Source organism: Haliotis cracherodii, unplaced genomic scaffold (assembly GCF_022045235.1).
Source record: "Haliotis cracherodii isolate W230 unplaced genomic scaffold, xgHalCrac1.p SCAF_31, whole genome shotgun sequence".
Taxonomy (NCBI): domain Eukaryota; kingdom Metazoa; phylum Mollusca; class Gastropoda; order Lepetellida; family Haliotidae; genus Haliotis; species Haliotis cracherodii.
In genome coordinates, this window is record NW_027266288.1 from 1,072,270 (window position 1) to 1,089,326 (window position 17,057).

At 42.2% G+C, this 17,057-nt stretch overlaps 2 protein-coding genes across 3 annotated transcripts; one reads left to right on the forward strand and one right to left on the reverse strand.

The window, feature by feature from the left end:
- Positions 1-1,873: 1,873 nt before the first annotated feature.
- On the reverse strand, positions 1,874-8,034 carry LOC139477101 (uncharacterized). The gene is made up of 6 exons (XM_071259651.1): positions 7,935-8,034; positions 7,206-7,809; positions 5,899-6,221; positions 4,329-4,504; positions 3,633-3,933; positions 1,874-3,407 (listed from the first exon to the last, which is right to left on the reverse strand). Exons 2-6 carry the CDS (start codon positions 7,610-7,612, stop codon positions 3,202-3,204), a joined length of 1,413 nt encoding a protein of 470 aa, XP_071115752.1. The 5' UTR covers positions 7,613-7,809; positions 7,935-8,034; the 3' UTR covers positions 1,874-3,201.
- LOC139477102 (uncharacterized) lies at positions 7,741-16,391 on the forward strand. Of its 2 annotated transcripts, none has more exons than XM_071259653.1 (5): positions 7,741-7,825; positions 11,739-11,937; positions 12,449-12,581; positions 13,877-14,217; positions 14,858-16,391. In XM_071259653.1, exons 2-5 carry the CDS (start codon positions 11,748-11,750, stop codon positions 15,598-15,600), a joined length of 1,407 nt encoding a protein of 468 aa, XP_071115754.1. In that variant the 5' UTR covers positions 7,741-7,825; positions 11,739-11,747; the 3' UTR covers positions 15,601-16,391. The 2 variants fall into 2 exon arrangements, with proteins under 2 accessions (XP_071115754.1, XP_071115753.1); XM_071259652.1 differs by lacking the exon at positions 7,741-7,825 and adding an exon at positions 8,255-8,362.
- The last annotated feature ends 666 nt before the right edge of the window (positions 16,392-17,057 follow it).

Here is a 17,057-nt window from a genome sequence, read left to right on the forward strand (position 1 = left end):
GGGTTTGAATCCCGATTCGCCCCGATTATGTTTCTAGGTTTGTCAGCACCATACCCGTGCTCGTGGGTTTCACCGAAGTGGTAAACGTCTGAGACCTGCATCACTTCAGGCTTTCCTCCCACATTAAGCTGACACGCCGTGATATAACTGGAATACTGTTAAAAGCGGCGTTAAACCCAATTCACTCACCAATGCTACCACCACTACCACTACAACTACAACTACAACTACTTAAACTACCACCACCTACACCACCACTACCACCACCATTACAACCATTACCATCACTACTACCACTACTACTACCAATACTGCCACCACCATTACCTCCACTACTACTACTACTACTACCACTACAACTACCACTACTACTAATGTATGCACCTTATTACTCCTTTAAGCTTAATCACTCAGAGATTATCGGAGGTAAACTAACAACACGTTTAGAATATCCTCCATTACGCCCGCCTGAAAATGCACAGGATATATATATATATATACCACACAGTCATGGCACAGGATATATATATATATATATACCACACAGTCATGGCACAGGATATATATATACCACACAGTCATGGCACAGGATATATATATACCACACAGTCATGGCACAGGATATATATATATACCACACAGTCATGGCACAGGATATATATATACCACACAGTCATGGCACAGGATATATATATACCACACAGTCATGGCACAGGATTTATATATACCACACAGTCATGGCACAGGATATATATATACCACACAGTCATGGCACAGGATATATATATATACCACACAGTCATGGCACAGGATATATATATACCACACAGTCATGGCACAGGATATATATATACCACACAGTCATGGCACAGGACTACGATGCCGGGAGTATATGAGAATATACAGGTTCAAAATTGATGAACTCTTGGGTATTGTTTAAATATTCTCAAAACAGCTCATTCTGAAGTTGTGCATGAAGTGTTCGTGGCTTAACTCTGTTTTTTAAGGACTAGGACAACATGGGTGGAAAACCCCAAGCGATGCACATCTTTGACGTCCATAGATGTTTTGTAATCAAAGGGACGCAACTCCGCTGAGCTAATTGCGATGCCTAAAAGACACATACATGTATAAATATAAACACGTACACAATATTGTTGTTCTTATTATTCTTATTATAATTTCCTTAAAAATATTAAACATTAGATAAGCATGTCTTTCATTAAACTTTATTTAAGATAACCCATCGTAACACATCTTGTACATGAAAGGGTTTCATCAAGACAATAACAACAGAAGCAAAGCCCTGGTGAAGAGTCAACAAGCCATAACAATATACGACATATTGTTCTATATCGGCGAGCCCTGTGTCCCCATCGCCTTGTTTGTTTATTTATTTATTTATTTATTTATTTATTTATTTATTTATTTACTTACTTATTTATTTTTTTGTTTGTTTGTTTGTTTGTTTATTTATTTATTCATGTGTTTGTCTGTTGTTCAACGCCGCACTTTACACCATTCCAGCCTGTAAATAACAGCGTTTCACCCTACAACCACATTTGATACTATAATCTATTGATTCGCCGCTTAGGAAAAGCTTTGATTGCTGGGGAGCAATTCTACCCTGGAATCCCCAAGAGATGGTCTTGGTGCGATGTACTATATAAACAGACAAAGTGTGAAATACGTTGGTAAAAGTCGTCTATACCACTCAAATATGCAATGCAAGCAAATGTTTTCACAAACATTTATGTTCTAGGAGTTAAAAGAAATATGTATGTGTATGTTCATGAGTTTAAATATACAATTATTATTAATGCACATATTTGTGTCTTATTCAGTAATAATGCATGTAGTGTGACGTCACAGACACAACTCACTGATCACAAAATGTGCATAAATAACAAAATCGATTTCAAATGAATCTGCTTTTTTCTTTAGAGGGAGACAACTCTACTGATAACTGTACTAGTAACTATCGGCTATTTACCTTAGGGGGAGACAACTCTACTGATATTCCGGACATTGATTGTGTGCCTTTGAGTACTTCAAGGTGGTTGCAATGTGGGTGTAATGTGACGTTAATCGTCATGGTTTTAAAAGATTATGTTCTTTTTGAGTTGATTTCATGGCTGCAGATCATACTCAAAAGCAGGTAAAGAACATCCGATTTTTTCATATGAGTAATTAATATGTCATGGTGGGTATGGAAACAAAGCGTTCCAAATGTGATGACCATTCAACTTGTTTGGAGTAGTGTAGGCAGTTTGTCAGCTCTATGTGGAAGGGGCGGTCGGGTAGCCTATTGGTTAAAGCGTTCGCTCGTCACGCCGAAGACCCGGGTTCGAATCCCGACATGGGTACAATGTATGACGCCCATTTCTGGTGTCCCCACTATGATGTTGCTGGAATAGTGCTAAAAGGGGTGTACCTTACTCACTCACTCACCCACCAACCCACTCACTCACTCAGTGTTCTCACTCATTTCATTCGCAAACACCTGGTGGCTTCAATCATATTCAGAGATCCATTCATATAATGTCACAACTATTTTGCCATTGATGTCAATTTGAATGTGCGTTGTCGGCTAATAGAGACTGGTTATTCTCCGTCGTTGATGTGTTACATTGTAATGATTGAATGGCTCAGAATGGAGATATAAAGGACGCTATGGTAGCGAACAGATTCAGGGTATTTATTGTGATAGAAGGCCGATATAATACCCCGGATAATCGAGGATGGGGCGATCCACTGCCCGAGAAATACATTATCACAAATTGCCTAAACACAGGCGGTAATTTAAACACGTTATAACTAAACACATCATTGCAAATAAATACGATTATGTCCACTTTCAAGTTACGTAACACTTCCAGCAGGCTTACATTTCACCAGGCAGGTGATAATCCGCTCAATCTAATTTCAGTGATCCGTATTTTCATAAATTACGATGTGACCAACCATTTTATAAACTGAAGGGTTGTTATTTCAGTCAGTGCTTTAAGGCATACATTTAGTTATATCGAAAAGAAAAGGACCACTATCCAGCCCCTCCGCTTCCAAGATCAAATGATGGGCCCCTAAATGCTAAAAGACTTAGTTTCGCTTTCTCCTGATCCTGGTCCGATTGTTGTGAAGAGTTGACTTTTCTGAGACCCGTTTTCATTGAGAACCACACAGAGACCACACGGAAGCCGGCTACATTCCATGTCCTTTCACTATCTTCACAATACGATCAATCTGTGACGGGGTGAACTTCTCAAACACACTGAGCATGCGCTGGGTGTTGTCCAGGCGACGGAGATCCGGGTGTTTCTTGATCGAGGTTAAGTTGCTATTATATAATGCCCCGGATGGAAGGGACGTGGATCCGCCATCTTTGCTGTATATTAGTACGACATCTCCTGCAATAGATCATGGTCAAAATGATATAATGTCCGTATAAGCATTAACGTATACATTGTCTTAACGCTCGCTACGACCGTCGTAGGTCAGCAATAACGTAGGGGAGATACGATTGTCGTAACGCTATGATCGTTCTGATCATGAGCTTTATAACCAAATGAGGAACAAGAATATTTATCATTTGGCCTCACAATGTTTGCAGTTTTCAACAGATGTGTTCTCACCTCCCATTTTCTGGATAGCTTGTACCGTTGTAAGCCGGAGATCCCCCAGTCCCTTTGTAGGGTCTTCGAGGATGACATTTCGTTCATTAAAGTCCACACACACAAAGTAGATTTTACAAAGTGGAAGGTTTAATATTTGCTCGTGTCCTTTGACGTGGTGCTTTTCGACAGCAATGTTCTCAGATAGGACAGCCTGGATTTTGGCGTGGTGTTGGTTGGTGGTCTCTGAATGAAAGCCGACCACACACACACGGTTCTCAAGATGGCGGCGTGACACTCTGTTCAACGTCCTCTCGTCTCCCTGGAAAATCATCTTTTCATTATGGGCTGTATTTATGTATTTTGATAGCAACTCAAAATAACAGAACAATAAATAAAGTTGGTTGCCTGATTTTCGATCTCGCCCAACCCAGACTAAACTGAATAATTAGGACACAATATTATACAAATACCCAAGAGTTGCTTCCCTTGAAATAATGACGTCAAACTCTACATCACATACATTGAAATTATTAAAGGTCTTGGAAAAAAACCTGGTCACACAGTATTTGTAACTTGATCATGACTCACACGGTGAGAATCGTGCTTAAAACTTGTCGTGTATTGCAATATTGTTTACCTTCACAATATGGACCATGTCATATTTTCTTTCTTACCAAATACGTTTATTTTATATCCATCATAAACAAAACCTACCCGAATGATGTCATTATCAGGGCGTGGTCCCCCATTAGGGGCCTCTCGCCTTGCCCCTCCCCCCCGGCGGTCCAACTTGGGGGCGAGAATGTCAGCGAAGTTGGACCACATCTTCCACACAGCAACCATCACAGCGACCTCAAATATCCCCATCAATAGGATGAGGAAAATCCATTCTGGAACAAATAATGATGTATAACAAAAATGTACACTTATCGTGTAGAATGGGTCAAGTGGTTGATTATTCATGTGAGAGATGGGTTTTAACGCACTTGAAACAGCATTTGTGTTTTGTCATAGCCTGTCCGCTTGTGAAACCCAAGAGCACGGGTAGCGCTGACAACCCAGAAGCACCATCAGGCTGAATCTGGGAGTCGATTCCACGATCATAGGTACTATATACTACAGCTGTAGTTAAACCCAAGAGCAGGGTAGCGCTGACAACTTAGAAGCACCATCAGGGCGAATCTGGGAGTCGATTCCACGATCATAGTTACTATATACTACAGCTGTAGTTAAACCCAAGAGCACGGGTAGCGCTGACAACTTAGAAGCACCATCAGGGCGAATCTGGGAGTCGATTCCATGATCATAGGTACTATATACTACAGCTGTAGTTAAACCCAAGAGCAGGGTAGCGCTGACAACTTAGAAGCACCATCAGGGCGAATCTGGGAGTCGATTCCACGATCATAGTTACTATAAACTACAGTTATAAGAACCCACGCTTATTTCATATTACTATATACTACAGTTATAGTTAAAGAACTCATGATTATTTCACATTACTATATACTACAGTTATAGTTAAAGAACCCATGCTTATTTAATATTACTGTTACTACAGTTATAGTTAAAGAACCCATGCTTATTTCCTATTACTATATACTACAGTTATAGTTTAAGAACTCATGATTATTTCACATTACTATACACTACAGTTATAGTTAAAGAACTAAAGCTTATTTAATATTACTATATACTACAGTTATAGTTAAAGAACTCATGATTATTTCACATAACTATATACTACAGTTATAGACAAAGAACTCATGATTATTTCACATTACTATATACTACAGTTATAGTTAAAGAACTCATGATTATTTCACATTACTATATACTACAGTTATAGTTAAAGAACTCATGATTATTTCACATTACTATATACTACAGTTATAGTTAAAGAACCCATGCTTATTTCATATTACTATATACTACAGTTATAGTTTAAGAACTCATGATTATTTCACATTACTATACACTACAGTTATAGTTAAAGAACTAATGCTTATTTAATATTACTATATACTACAGTTATAGTTAAAGAACTCATGATTTTTTCACATTACTATATACTACAGTTATAGTTAAAGAACTCATGATTTTTTCACATTACTATATACTACAGTTATAGTTAAAGAACTCATGATTATTTCACATTACTATATACAACAGTTGTAGTGAAAGAACACATGATTATTTCACATTACAACAGTTAATCTGTCATGGCATGACATTATTTCAGGACATCCAGCATGTCCAAAGAAGAGTTTATTTTTGTACATACCCTTCGACAAAAACTTGTTCCTGAGTTCTTCCAAGCGACCGTCGAGGATGTAGCTTTTCAGCTCAACGTTGGAGTAGTTGCTTAACATGTCGTCACGTATAACTGTGATGTTGGCCTCTAACCACTTCATCTTTTCCTGGTCTGCGACGTTTCGCGCCAAGCACTGTTCCAGAGCTGTGTCTGTTGTGCTCATCTTCCGAAGCAGCTGGGGATCCACTGCGACAGTCGCTGACGGGATGGAGTTGCTGCTGTTCCAGACGTTGACAAAGGCGGGGGCGAAATACAGGGTGCCGAGTGTCCCCAGTATGCCGCCCGCGAATCCCCTAAAAATCAAGTTCATGAGTGAGTGAGTGAGTGATTATGGTTTAAAACGTAGCATTATAACATTATTTCAGATCCATCACGGCCTGACGACTTCATGTGGGAGGAACGCAACTTTGGTGAAGCCTAGAAATTTATCAGCGCGAAATGGGATTCGAACTTAGGGTCATAGTGTTCTGACACCCCTAAGGGATGCAACTCCACACAGCAACGTCTGCCACCCTCGCCTCACCTTAAAGTTAATCCTATTCTAATATATAAGTTCTTAGTTACATATTCGGTGGCAAAGGTGTGCCGGGATTTTCTTCAGTATGGTTTAATATGGTAATCAACAATATCTATATCACTACAGCCTGTAAATAAAAGAATTTGCACCAGGTAAACCAGTGACCGAAAGCATAAGCAGGGATCTACGTCATGGGGGTATAGCTTACTTTTGTCAGCTTTTCTGACAATCATGGCGTACTCAGGAGCAATTCTGACAATAGATCGCAAAAGGATATGTTTTTCTTTAAGGGATATGTACACCGTTTAGAAACATTGTGAAAGATTTTATTCCAAAGTCCCGCCATCAGCAGTTAACGTAAACTACAACTACAACTACAAACTACAAACTACAATTTATTTTGCAAAATTTCCTCACAAACTACGCAGGAATTTGTAAAACATCGGCGTAGATACGCGGGGATTCCGTAGAAGTTTCGTGTAAAAGATTTGTGGCCTTGTCGTCTAAGGCACTGATGTTGGTTTGCAGAGTTGTGTCCCTTAGTGATGTCGAGACATTATGACCGTTGGTTCGAATCCTAGACACGTCCTGATTATGGTCACTATCATCAACCTGTCCTTGTACGTCTACCCCGCCGTCCACCACGTCTAGTGGTGAGTGAGTATGGTTTTACGCCGCTTTAGCAATGTTCCAGCAATATCACGGCGGGGGACACCAGACACCGCGTTTAGAAAGGATTACAACAAGACGAAATACTCACGTGGTTATCGACATTGCACATATGAATAAGACTGGAACCTTCGGATGGATGTCTGTGCGTGGCTTCTCACTTCTCGGGGTATCTGCAGCAGGACCTCTGTTTGTCACTGTGGTATCTCCGTTAAGCAATGTCGAATCCGACTTAGCGTCTGGCTGTGATCCCTCAGTTCTGAGGGTATCTGGCCCAGGCCTAGCGCCAGGTGAGCTGTTAGTTTGCGTACTCGCGTTGGTCTTCCAGGCTTCTGTCTCTTTTAAATCGGCCGTTGGTTCACCGCCTGGTTCAGATTTAACCTGGTCAACGGTTATCTCCCTTCCATGTTCAGCTCCGTGTTCTGTTTGATTTGTTTTTTGTCCTGAACCTGCTTTGCCTATCGCCAGTGGCTCTTTTATCTCAGCCCCAGTCGCCATTCATGCGTGAATAATGGAGTCGATGCAGTTGTACGAGCGGGCGACAAGGCTGCCATTCGCAGTGCAGTTCACATAGTCTTAGTCGTTATACACTTCCGTCAACAATAGTGAGGTTACACCCCAGCAATGGCTAATCAGCTGCTTCTAAACCTCAGTATGTCACACGGACGGTTCGCGGAACTATATCGCCTTCTCCGCTGAAAAGAAATATAGGTAATGCTCGATCAGGTCCACTTAAATATATTCCGATGCAGTCAATTGTTAGATGTCCCGTTAGGACGTGCGATCAATCTATTTGTGTCTCGACGTTCTTTATACTGACTGCGCAATATAAAACCAGTTTCAAGGGTCACCCTGACCTTAACATCCCTTCCAAGAAACGACACGTCTCGCGAATCGACAGCCTGGGGTCCTGGGGATTCCCCTAAATCCGCCTTACATACTGATCACTACGCGGGAGTAAATAGTTCTCAATGCACCGTGTGTCACTGCTGTTAAAGTATGATCTTAAGTGACAGCACATCGCATGTATACGTAGCGAGATTTAAACGTTGTAATATCATTCTTACATAGTGAGTATAAATTGCTGAACACGTGTCGCTTACACAAACCCTTGACTGCAAACTAAGGCGTAGGAATATGTAGTTAAAAATAACCACAGGTAATGTTGAGCTCGGCGTATGGATAAGAACCCCTGACCAGCACAACACGCCATATTTCTCTCCGAGGCGCAGTGAGGGCTGGATCGAGGTAGGTTTCTGCCAAGTAGGGCAGTGTACACATGTTGACATGTTTTCATACGCGTCGTGTGTGTATTTTAACACGTGAAAAAAAGGTTGTCTCTTCCTTCCCTGAATATGTCAGATGTTGTTTGGTCGGCGCAACAACACAACATAGTTCTCTCGGAGTTGTTGTGAGTGCTGGGTTGAGGTTAGTGTCAACCGAGTAGGTGCCGTCAAAACAAGCTCGCGATCTCCTCCAACCCTGCATATAGTTGCATGAAAACTGTCCCTGGCCATGCTTTAATTTTTAGGACACCTGACCACCGACCGAGGAATAAATTGTCATGGCTGTGTTTCCGCTTCGCGACTGATACGAATATAAGTGAGTCCGCGATGTGCGATGAACGTTGAACTGTTTGTTTATTTGTTTGTTTGTTGTTAAACGTCGCACTCGATAATATTCAATCTACATGACGGTGGTCTGGACCAGACAATCCAGTGATTGACGTCATGAGCATTTCACTAGTATAATTGCTAGGTAGCCAAGTGACTACGCCGAAGCTCCTAGTACGATTCCCTACATAGGTACAAGATGTGACGCCCATTTCTGGCGTCCCCCGCCGTGATATTGACGGAATAGTGTTAACAGAGGCGTAAATATATACTCACTCACTCATGTGGAAAGTGACCCCGAAGTAAAGCTTGTAACAAACATTTAACACTACCAGAAATCAGATCAAGTGTCACCATCGGGTCAAATCTTGGACTCGAACCTTTGACCTGTCGATCTAGTGGGCTAATGAGTATGGCTCCAGAGACACAATAGAAGTATGTGTTATTTTCACAGCTGTCTGTATAGATGGTAATTCTTGTTCATGCAAAGCTGACGAATACATAGCTGCTGATGAGAATTCTTTCACACCACTTTTACCAATTCCGTCTCCCTATTGCGTGGATCGATGCTCATGATATCAATCACTATTTACTGTTATTTACAGACAGCTGTCATATATCTGTACTATTCCTGAGTGCGGCGTTACACAACAAACAAAACAAAACCAATTCCGTCTGTAAATAATAATAATAATAACACTCATGACAATAGTGATAACAACGACGAATGGGTAACAGCAAATGTAATAACCGTTGTTTTAATATGAATCCATATTTATGATAAAAACATTTTAAATTTTTTTTGCGAAAGCTAATATACATGAATTTGGTGAATGTTTTATAGTGTTTTCGCCGTTGTCAAGTCAACCGTGAATGTCGCCACATTACCAAGTCGCGTCGTTACATCACGCCCTCTGCGTATTGAGGTGTCGGTATGGGACAGGCTCGAGGCTAATCCGTGAAATCTTGAAGTTGACATGTCAAACCTGGCCCCTCGCGTCAAGATGGCCGGCTCGTTTGCAGCCTAGAAAGCGGTTGTTCAGTTATGCCCCAGTTCCACTGGCAATCACGCTTTACCATTAGTCTCATTCCTATTAAATCTACAGGTTAATATCAAACCACATGAAAGATCGGGGTTGTCCTCTTCCTTCTGTGACTTGTCTGAGGCAGGGAGAATGTATACAACATTGGCAGCCATTGACAGTTAGCGGTATTTATTTTCAATGTGTATTATTTACTGAGGGTATTTTCTAACTAACTAATAAGACTTACACATGTAACATGAATAGTATGTTAATTCATAAAGTTTGTTGGAGAAATATATTCATTTAGCATTTTAACTATTTCTACAACCTGTCACCCCTTCAGTGGAAAATGGCATGACAGTTTCCAAGAAATGACTTGTCGCACTGATTGTCAAAAAATGAACCAGTCCAAACAGGTTGCGATGAAATGATATCATATCTTTGGACTAAATTTTGACGGTTATTTTGCAACTTCTTTTAAAAAAAACTATGTGTTTTGGACCTATTTGACTCCGGAATTCTCAACGGAATTTCCCAATAACAGTCTCTGTTTCAGTTTATTGAAACTCACTGCGTAGTTTGCCAACAGAACATGCACATGGCTGATACTATGAGCGGGCAGTGAGCATGTCCATTGTTAATAGCACTGATTTAGAATCTTCACGAGTAAAAAAAATACATATTAAATCTAAACATATTTATGATGTCATTGTATTGATTCTACATTTGGCTTTGCAGTAAATATTCTGTAGGTATGTAGACGTTAGCCATTTGGTTGAGGGGTTGAGCAAAATTCTTCTTGTCAAAATTTGTTGCCAAAAAAACATTGGGTGGAAAAAAGTGGCCTCCACTGTTTGTTTGGGCCTGGAATATACTGGTACACACAGGTCTGTGGACGGCAGTCCCCAATAGTGTTGTTGTCCTACTGTTGCCAGTCACAGAGCAACTCTCCCCCTAGCACACCTTTGAAGCGTGCCACACATTCCTTATCATGCTGGGGCAGTCCCCAATAGTGTTGTTGTCCTACTGTTACCAGTCACAGAGCAACTCTCACCCTAGCACACCTTTGAAGCCTGCCACACATTCTTTATCATGCTGGGGCAGTCCCCAATAGTGTTGTTGTACTGCTGTTGCCAGTCACAGAGCAACTCTCACCCTAGCACACCTTTGAAGCGTGCCACACATTCCTTATCATGCTGGGGCAGTCCCCAATAGTGTTGTTGTACTATTGTTACCAGTCACAGAGCAACTCTCACCCTAGCACACCTTTGAAGCGTGCCACACATTCCTTATCATGCTGGGGCAGTCCCCAATAGTGTTGTTGTACTATTGTTGCCAGTCACAGAGCAACTCTCACCCTAGCACACCTTTGAAGCCTGCCACACATTCCTTATCATGATCATTGGAGTCACCCTCTGGTCCAGTAATCCTTCCTGTGTTTTCCAGTCATAGAAAACGCGTTAGCCAGGAAAGGATAGATGCGAGGATATATAGCCAAAGTGCAATACGTTTGATTTGCATTCCATTCTCATGATCACAGTGGCGCATTAATACATTTACACAAGGGTCCTGAGTGACGTCATGCGGCTGACTGATAACTTCACATTCCTAGATAAGATCAAATAAGTGTTTGTTGTTTAACATCCCACTCAGCAATATTCCTAGATATGGGGTTTATCCTCCTTCACTTAGTAGCAGATATTAACAATACTTTACCATGACTATAGACAGAATGAACGTAGCGCAAGTTCTGCATTGCTTTTTTAGAATTTGATTATATTTCCCTTGTCGATTATTTGTAGCTGAATCATCTAAATATATAAAAGAATAGATTAATAAAATAGATAAGAACAAAATAATATAAATAAATTAAAACAATAAAATAAATAAATTAATACAAAAATATTGTTTTAATAGTAAATATGAAGCGAGGTGAAGAAATAACAGTCAATGAGTACGTCTGGGACTGTCAATTTATGTTTTCAGAATTTCAAAATGGAGGCGGTTGATCGCGAATCCTTTTCCCTGTTGAGCCAAGACTCGGACGCCGAGACGGACATACAGGAAGAGGACTGGACGCCGGACTTTAAGAAAAAACAGAAGCGGATGAGCATCATCAGGAAGATACAGCAGCTGTGTGGGAAGGATGACGGCAACTCCAAGCCTCTCCATGTTGTTGTTATAGGTGAGTATTGATTTCAGTCCTGGTCACAATGGCAAGAGATGAGGCGGGCTCGCGTGGCCTTGTTGTCTCTGGAGTCGCAATTGGCTGTGCAGAGTTATGTCCCTTAGGCGTTCAGAATCCTGGAACATGGTTACAATTTCTGATTCGCCCTAATTTTGATTCTTGGTGTCATACCTGTTTCTCAAATTTTGTAAGCATCTGGAACCAGCATCGTGTCGCGTTTTCTGTCCTTGTTAAAGGTTTGCATCGAGTGCTTAGTCAAAGCGCTGCTTAATCCAACAAGTTGTGTCTACACTTAAGACGCACCTGTAGTTATTACACTGTGTTGTGTGCAAAATGTTAACTCTACTTTGACTAACGTAGGTCACGTGTTACTGAACGACTGTCAGCCTTTAGGTACAGCTCGATGGCCTCCTTTAAGCGCCACGGCGACACATAACATAAACACTGTCATTGTTTGGTTAAACTCACTCACTCACCCACTTGACTGTATGGTTATCTATATTGCCAGGGCCTGCTGGGGTGGGGAAGTCGGCGTTTATCAACTCTGTCGGAGCTGCGTTTGACGGCGTCAGGTGGCGGGAGCACAGCTACTCGGGGTCTCACGGCGAGGCGGGAGGACAGATCACGGTATTTACCACAAGGTAAGATGCATGTGAAGCCTCTATAACTCAAAGCTCATTGAATAAGCCGAAGTTCGAAAGAGTTGATATTGGACCATTGTGTCAATAATGAAGCTGTCGTGACATAAAAGTAGTTTTAGGGCACGGGTGCAGAGTTCCGTCCCTTTGGCGTGCCACGATCTGATGATAGTGGGTCCAAATCTTAGATTCCTTAATTCAGCATCAATATTTTAGTGTTTGTTTACGCTACGTCGTTCCATCACCTATTTTTAACCAACCAGTCGAGCGATGACCCGGTTCAAGCGAGAGGAAATCCAATCGAACCCTCAGATTATATTACACAAGCGGCAGTATTATAGGCTTGACTTCGTGTGGAGCGTGTCATATCCTTGTAGCTGATCTACACAAGCGGCAGTATTATAGGCTTGAGGGCGGGGGGGGGGGGGGGGGGGGGGGGTTATATATACTTGGGGAGTATTGACCATGTTTTTAATTAGGATCCTTGGCATGTCAGCTCTATTCACCAAAGCGGTACAGCTCTAATTGTGTGTTTGTTTGTTTGTTTTTTGTTTAACGCCGCACTCAGCAATATTCCAGCTATATGACGGCGGGCTGTATATAATCGAGTCTGGACCAGACAATCCAGTGATTAACATCATGAACATCGATCCACACAATTGGGATACGATGACATGCATCAACCAAGTCAGCGAGCGTGACCACCCGATCCCGATAGTCGCCTCTTACGACAAGCATAGTCGCCTTTTACGGCAAACATAGGTTGCTGTAGACCTATTTTACCCCCGATCTTCAGGGGTCCGGTACAGCTCTCAGTCGTGGCTGATACTAGAAATTAGGGTGTATAAAGCAACACGCGATACTTACTCCATAAAGGACCTTATTACCCAAAAAGTTAGAAATAGCACAGTTAATAATATCGTATGTGCACAAGTGCAAATATCACTCCACCAGTGCATTGTTTACGTCATCCGGACGGCGTTTTGACGTCATTAGAATCTTATTGTGACGTAGAGGTCGGAATGACGTCACACTGGAAACGCCGTCATAGCTGAAGATTAGATAATTGTGGTTTTCAATGACGGCGGTCGTGATAAGTAATATTTCTCAAGGGGGGCATGAAAACGGATAAAGAAATAATGGGTAATAAAGAATTTTTCATGATCGCACGTGAGTTACACTCACACGCTCGGGAAATACGCGAATTCTTACACTTGTTTCGAATGACACACATGCTCGTATAATAATCTCTATTAAGCCCACCGCATCACTTTACAAAAACTTGTTTCTTCTGCCAGCTATAAGAAGTGCTGCAAGGCCGATAAGTACCCGGATGATCTTCTACCAACCCTCATCGATGTGGCTGGATTTCACGACCAGGCCGGGGATGAGTTTGTGGAACTACTTCGCATTGTGTTCTACGGTCGACTTCCGGTTGGCGAATCACTGGCGGAAGCGGCGAAGTACTACAAGGATTGTGGACTGGAAGGACTCCGGTCCAAGTACAACCAGAACAATGAGAAGCTGAAGGCAGACCGTGTCATCTTTCTCTCCTCCGCCACCCAGCTCGTCCCTGAGAACCTCATTTCATGTGTCATGCAGGCAGCCAGACCGTCGGGAATCCAAGACAAAAAAAGAAGTGAGCACTAGTTAGAAATCTCTCGGTTTCAGGTTAGAATAGGTCCCCAGTGGAGCGATCCACAAAGCATTTGTAGCACTACGATATTCGCAAACCTGTGTCAGACTATATTATTACGATAGCTCGTAACGCTACGAACGCTTTGTTGGTCAGGCCCCGGAATCTCATAGCTGGTCGTAAGAGGCAATTAGATGGAAAGGGTGGTCAGCCTTGGTGCCTTCGAGTAACAAGACTTGATTTGACATCTGTCTGCCATGAAGGCACCATATGTTGAGACACAGTAATACAGTAGTTGGGACTCAGGTTTATAAGAGATAGGACGATACAATACAAAAAGCAAAAGTGGCAGTAGGTTTATGACTAGATTTCAACAACCTGTGCTTCTCGTTGGAAGCATTGTCGACTTAATGAATAGGGTGGTCTGATTCGGCGGCTTGGGTGAGTGCTAGCCATAATCTTATTCGCCCTGATTATGTTATGTTTTTTAGCACCATACCTGTAAATATCTTAGATCTGTATCACTTCGGGTTTCATCCCACAGGAAGCTGACACGCCGTGTGATAACTGAAATACTGTGATCTTAAAAGAAACTCAATCACTCTCACTTACTCAATAATCAATACAATATTTCATCTTTCAGCAATTCCGTTGTTCGGCGTCATGACGAAGTACGACAAGGTGGTGCCACAGGCAGAGTTCGAGAAGCTGAAAGAAAAGGCAGGATCCGATTCTGCCAAAATTGATGTCATCGGACAAGTGGACTATGATAAGCGAGAGAGTCAGTTCATCGAGGCGTTAGGTCTTGGAGGATCCAAACATCGGTTCCTTCGCTGCTCCAACTACTGCGATGACGTCGACAAGGACCACAGGCGAACAGAAACCGTCATCCCTGACCTTGACCTTCCGGTGCTGAAATTCTTCACCCAGGTCACTGACCCCGTCATACAAGTGCTGAGCGAGGATGAGTCCTACTCCCGTGGACTCGCACCGGAAACGGTTCCCGAACCGAAAGTTGAGACCACGACGCCAACACGTGCACCGAAAGGCGTGACTCCAGTAAAAGGAAGCCGAACGGGAATTGTTGAGAATTTTGGTGAAACTGGGGTGTCGGTTCTGTTGATTACCATCGAGGCGATCTTTGTAGCTTTTTTCCTGAACCTCCTTCTGAAGTCCCAGGTTGACGTCAACAAAGTGAAAGTAGCCTGTCAATTTATGGCAGACCGAGGAACCCCCCATGCCCAGGTCGGGATGACAGACATATGCAAGGACGTAAACAGCTCCGATGTCTGGACCGGTCTGACGTTCTACATTGCAATTATCATGATGATTGTCATCAGAGTGGCATCGACGCTAGCCACCATACGTATCTTTCGACGTAACTGATAGCCCCGGATTCTTCATAGTTCTGTTCAGGTTTGCCATCGCTTGACAGCATGATAATTCACACTCGCAGTTTTATGTCTTTCATTGGTACATACGCTATATTGAAGGACTGAGTGAGTGAGTGGATGACTGTTGTTTTAAGCCGCATTTTGGTAGCAGTATGTCAGTATAACGGCGGGGGACACCAGAAATTGTGTCACACATTGTTCACACGTAGGACATTGAACCCGGACCATCGGCGTAACGAGCGAACACGTAAACCACAAGGCTACCCAACCGTGTGAATACAGGAGGAACGATGTCACTTGGTAAGAATGTCCCGAGGCAATTACAGGGTGGCTTTCTTTCAAAGATAAAGAAGTGTGTGAAATACGTTAAAGATGACACCAAGAACTGTGTTCGATCGCCTAGGGTGATTTAAACACTGGAAGGTGGGCCCTCCCTCGGCCATTGTTAAAGGCGCCACACCTTCACTTAACTTTGTAGATAATCGGATTAATTGTCTCTTAAAGGCCGAACTCATAATATATGTACGTAATGCATTATGTTAACAGTGAAACCTCGTTAATCCAGACAGGACAGTCTCCTATGAAATCACCCGGACATCAACACCCGGATTAACTTATAACGCGTGTTTTATTATAAATATAGTTCCTTTGTGAATATATATATATGCAGATGATTCCAACAGTATTCGTCCTGAAGGCAATATGTCTGGATTAGGGTTTCGCTGTCCAACTGTTGATAATAATTGTAACCGGACTCAATAAAGAACATATGTTCTTCAATAATTTTTTTTTTTTGCACAAAAGGAAACGACCCGGATGTTAAAAAGTCTTTTCCTTTGCGATGGTCTCCTACATACCATCCTCGCGCATCCAGGGTGTTATCACAACATCAACGATTCTATTACGATAAAGATCCTGGAGCCATTCACTACAGTACTGCTTTGTTTTTAATGAAATAGTCGAATGACACCACGAGTGATAGTGCCGTCTACCCAGGGTACATTTGCATTCATCTGTGGGCAATCACTGATTAGCGATGTGAAGATTTGCTGGAATCCAGAGTATTTATAGAATGGGGATTAAATACACTGGATAAACTAGGGTTTCATTGTCATAAGAATGGGCCCCCACAAGCTAAACTAAATTACACTCATGAAAAACTGGAAAGGCACCTGGTGTTCGCGAAACAGTTGAATGTTTCCTGTTTTCGAGGTACATCCGTCATTAGTAGAGATTTAGGGTCATGAGTGAATGGGTTCGGTTTGAAGCCGCTTTGTGCGTGTTTTACTCATATCATGCAATGGCGGCACAAATTGGGAGTGAGTGGGTTTGGTTTGACGCCGCTTTATATTCCAACAAAATCACGGCAGGGAACACCAGGAATGGGCTTCACACATTGTACATATGAGGGGAATCGAACCTGGGGCTTCGACGAGACGAGCGAACGCT

Bases quoted from the DNA above. Each gene is read 5' to 3' on its own strand.
- LOC139477101 (XM_071259651.1), bottom strand. From the start codon at position 7,612: ATGGCGACTGGGGCTGAGATAAAAGAGCCACTGGCGATAGGCAAAGCA. The intron at 6,222-7,205 runs GTGAGTATTTCG...CTTGATTTTTAG, and splicing joins TGTGCAATGTCGATAACCAC to GGGATTCGCGGGCGGCATAC. The intron at 3,408-3,632 runs GTGAGAACACAT...GATCTATTGCAG, and splicing joins AGCTATCCAGAAAATGGGAG to GAGATGTCGTACTAATATAC.
- LOC139477102 (XM_071259653.1), top strand. From the start codon at position 11,748: ATGGAGGCGGTTGATCGCGAATCCTTTTCCCTGTTGAGCCAAGACTCG. The intron at 11,938-12,448 runs GTGAGTATTGAT...CTATATTGCCAG, and splicing joins TCTCCATGTTGTTGTTATAG to GGCCTGCTGGGGTGGGGAAG. The intron at 14,218-14,857 runs GTGAGCACTAGT...TTCATCTTTCAG, and splicing joins AATCCAAGACAAAAAAAGAA to CAATTCCGTTGTTCGGCGTC.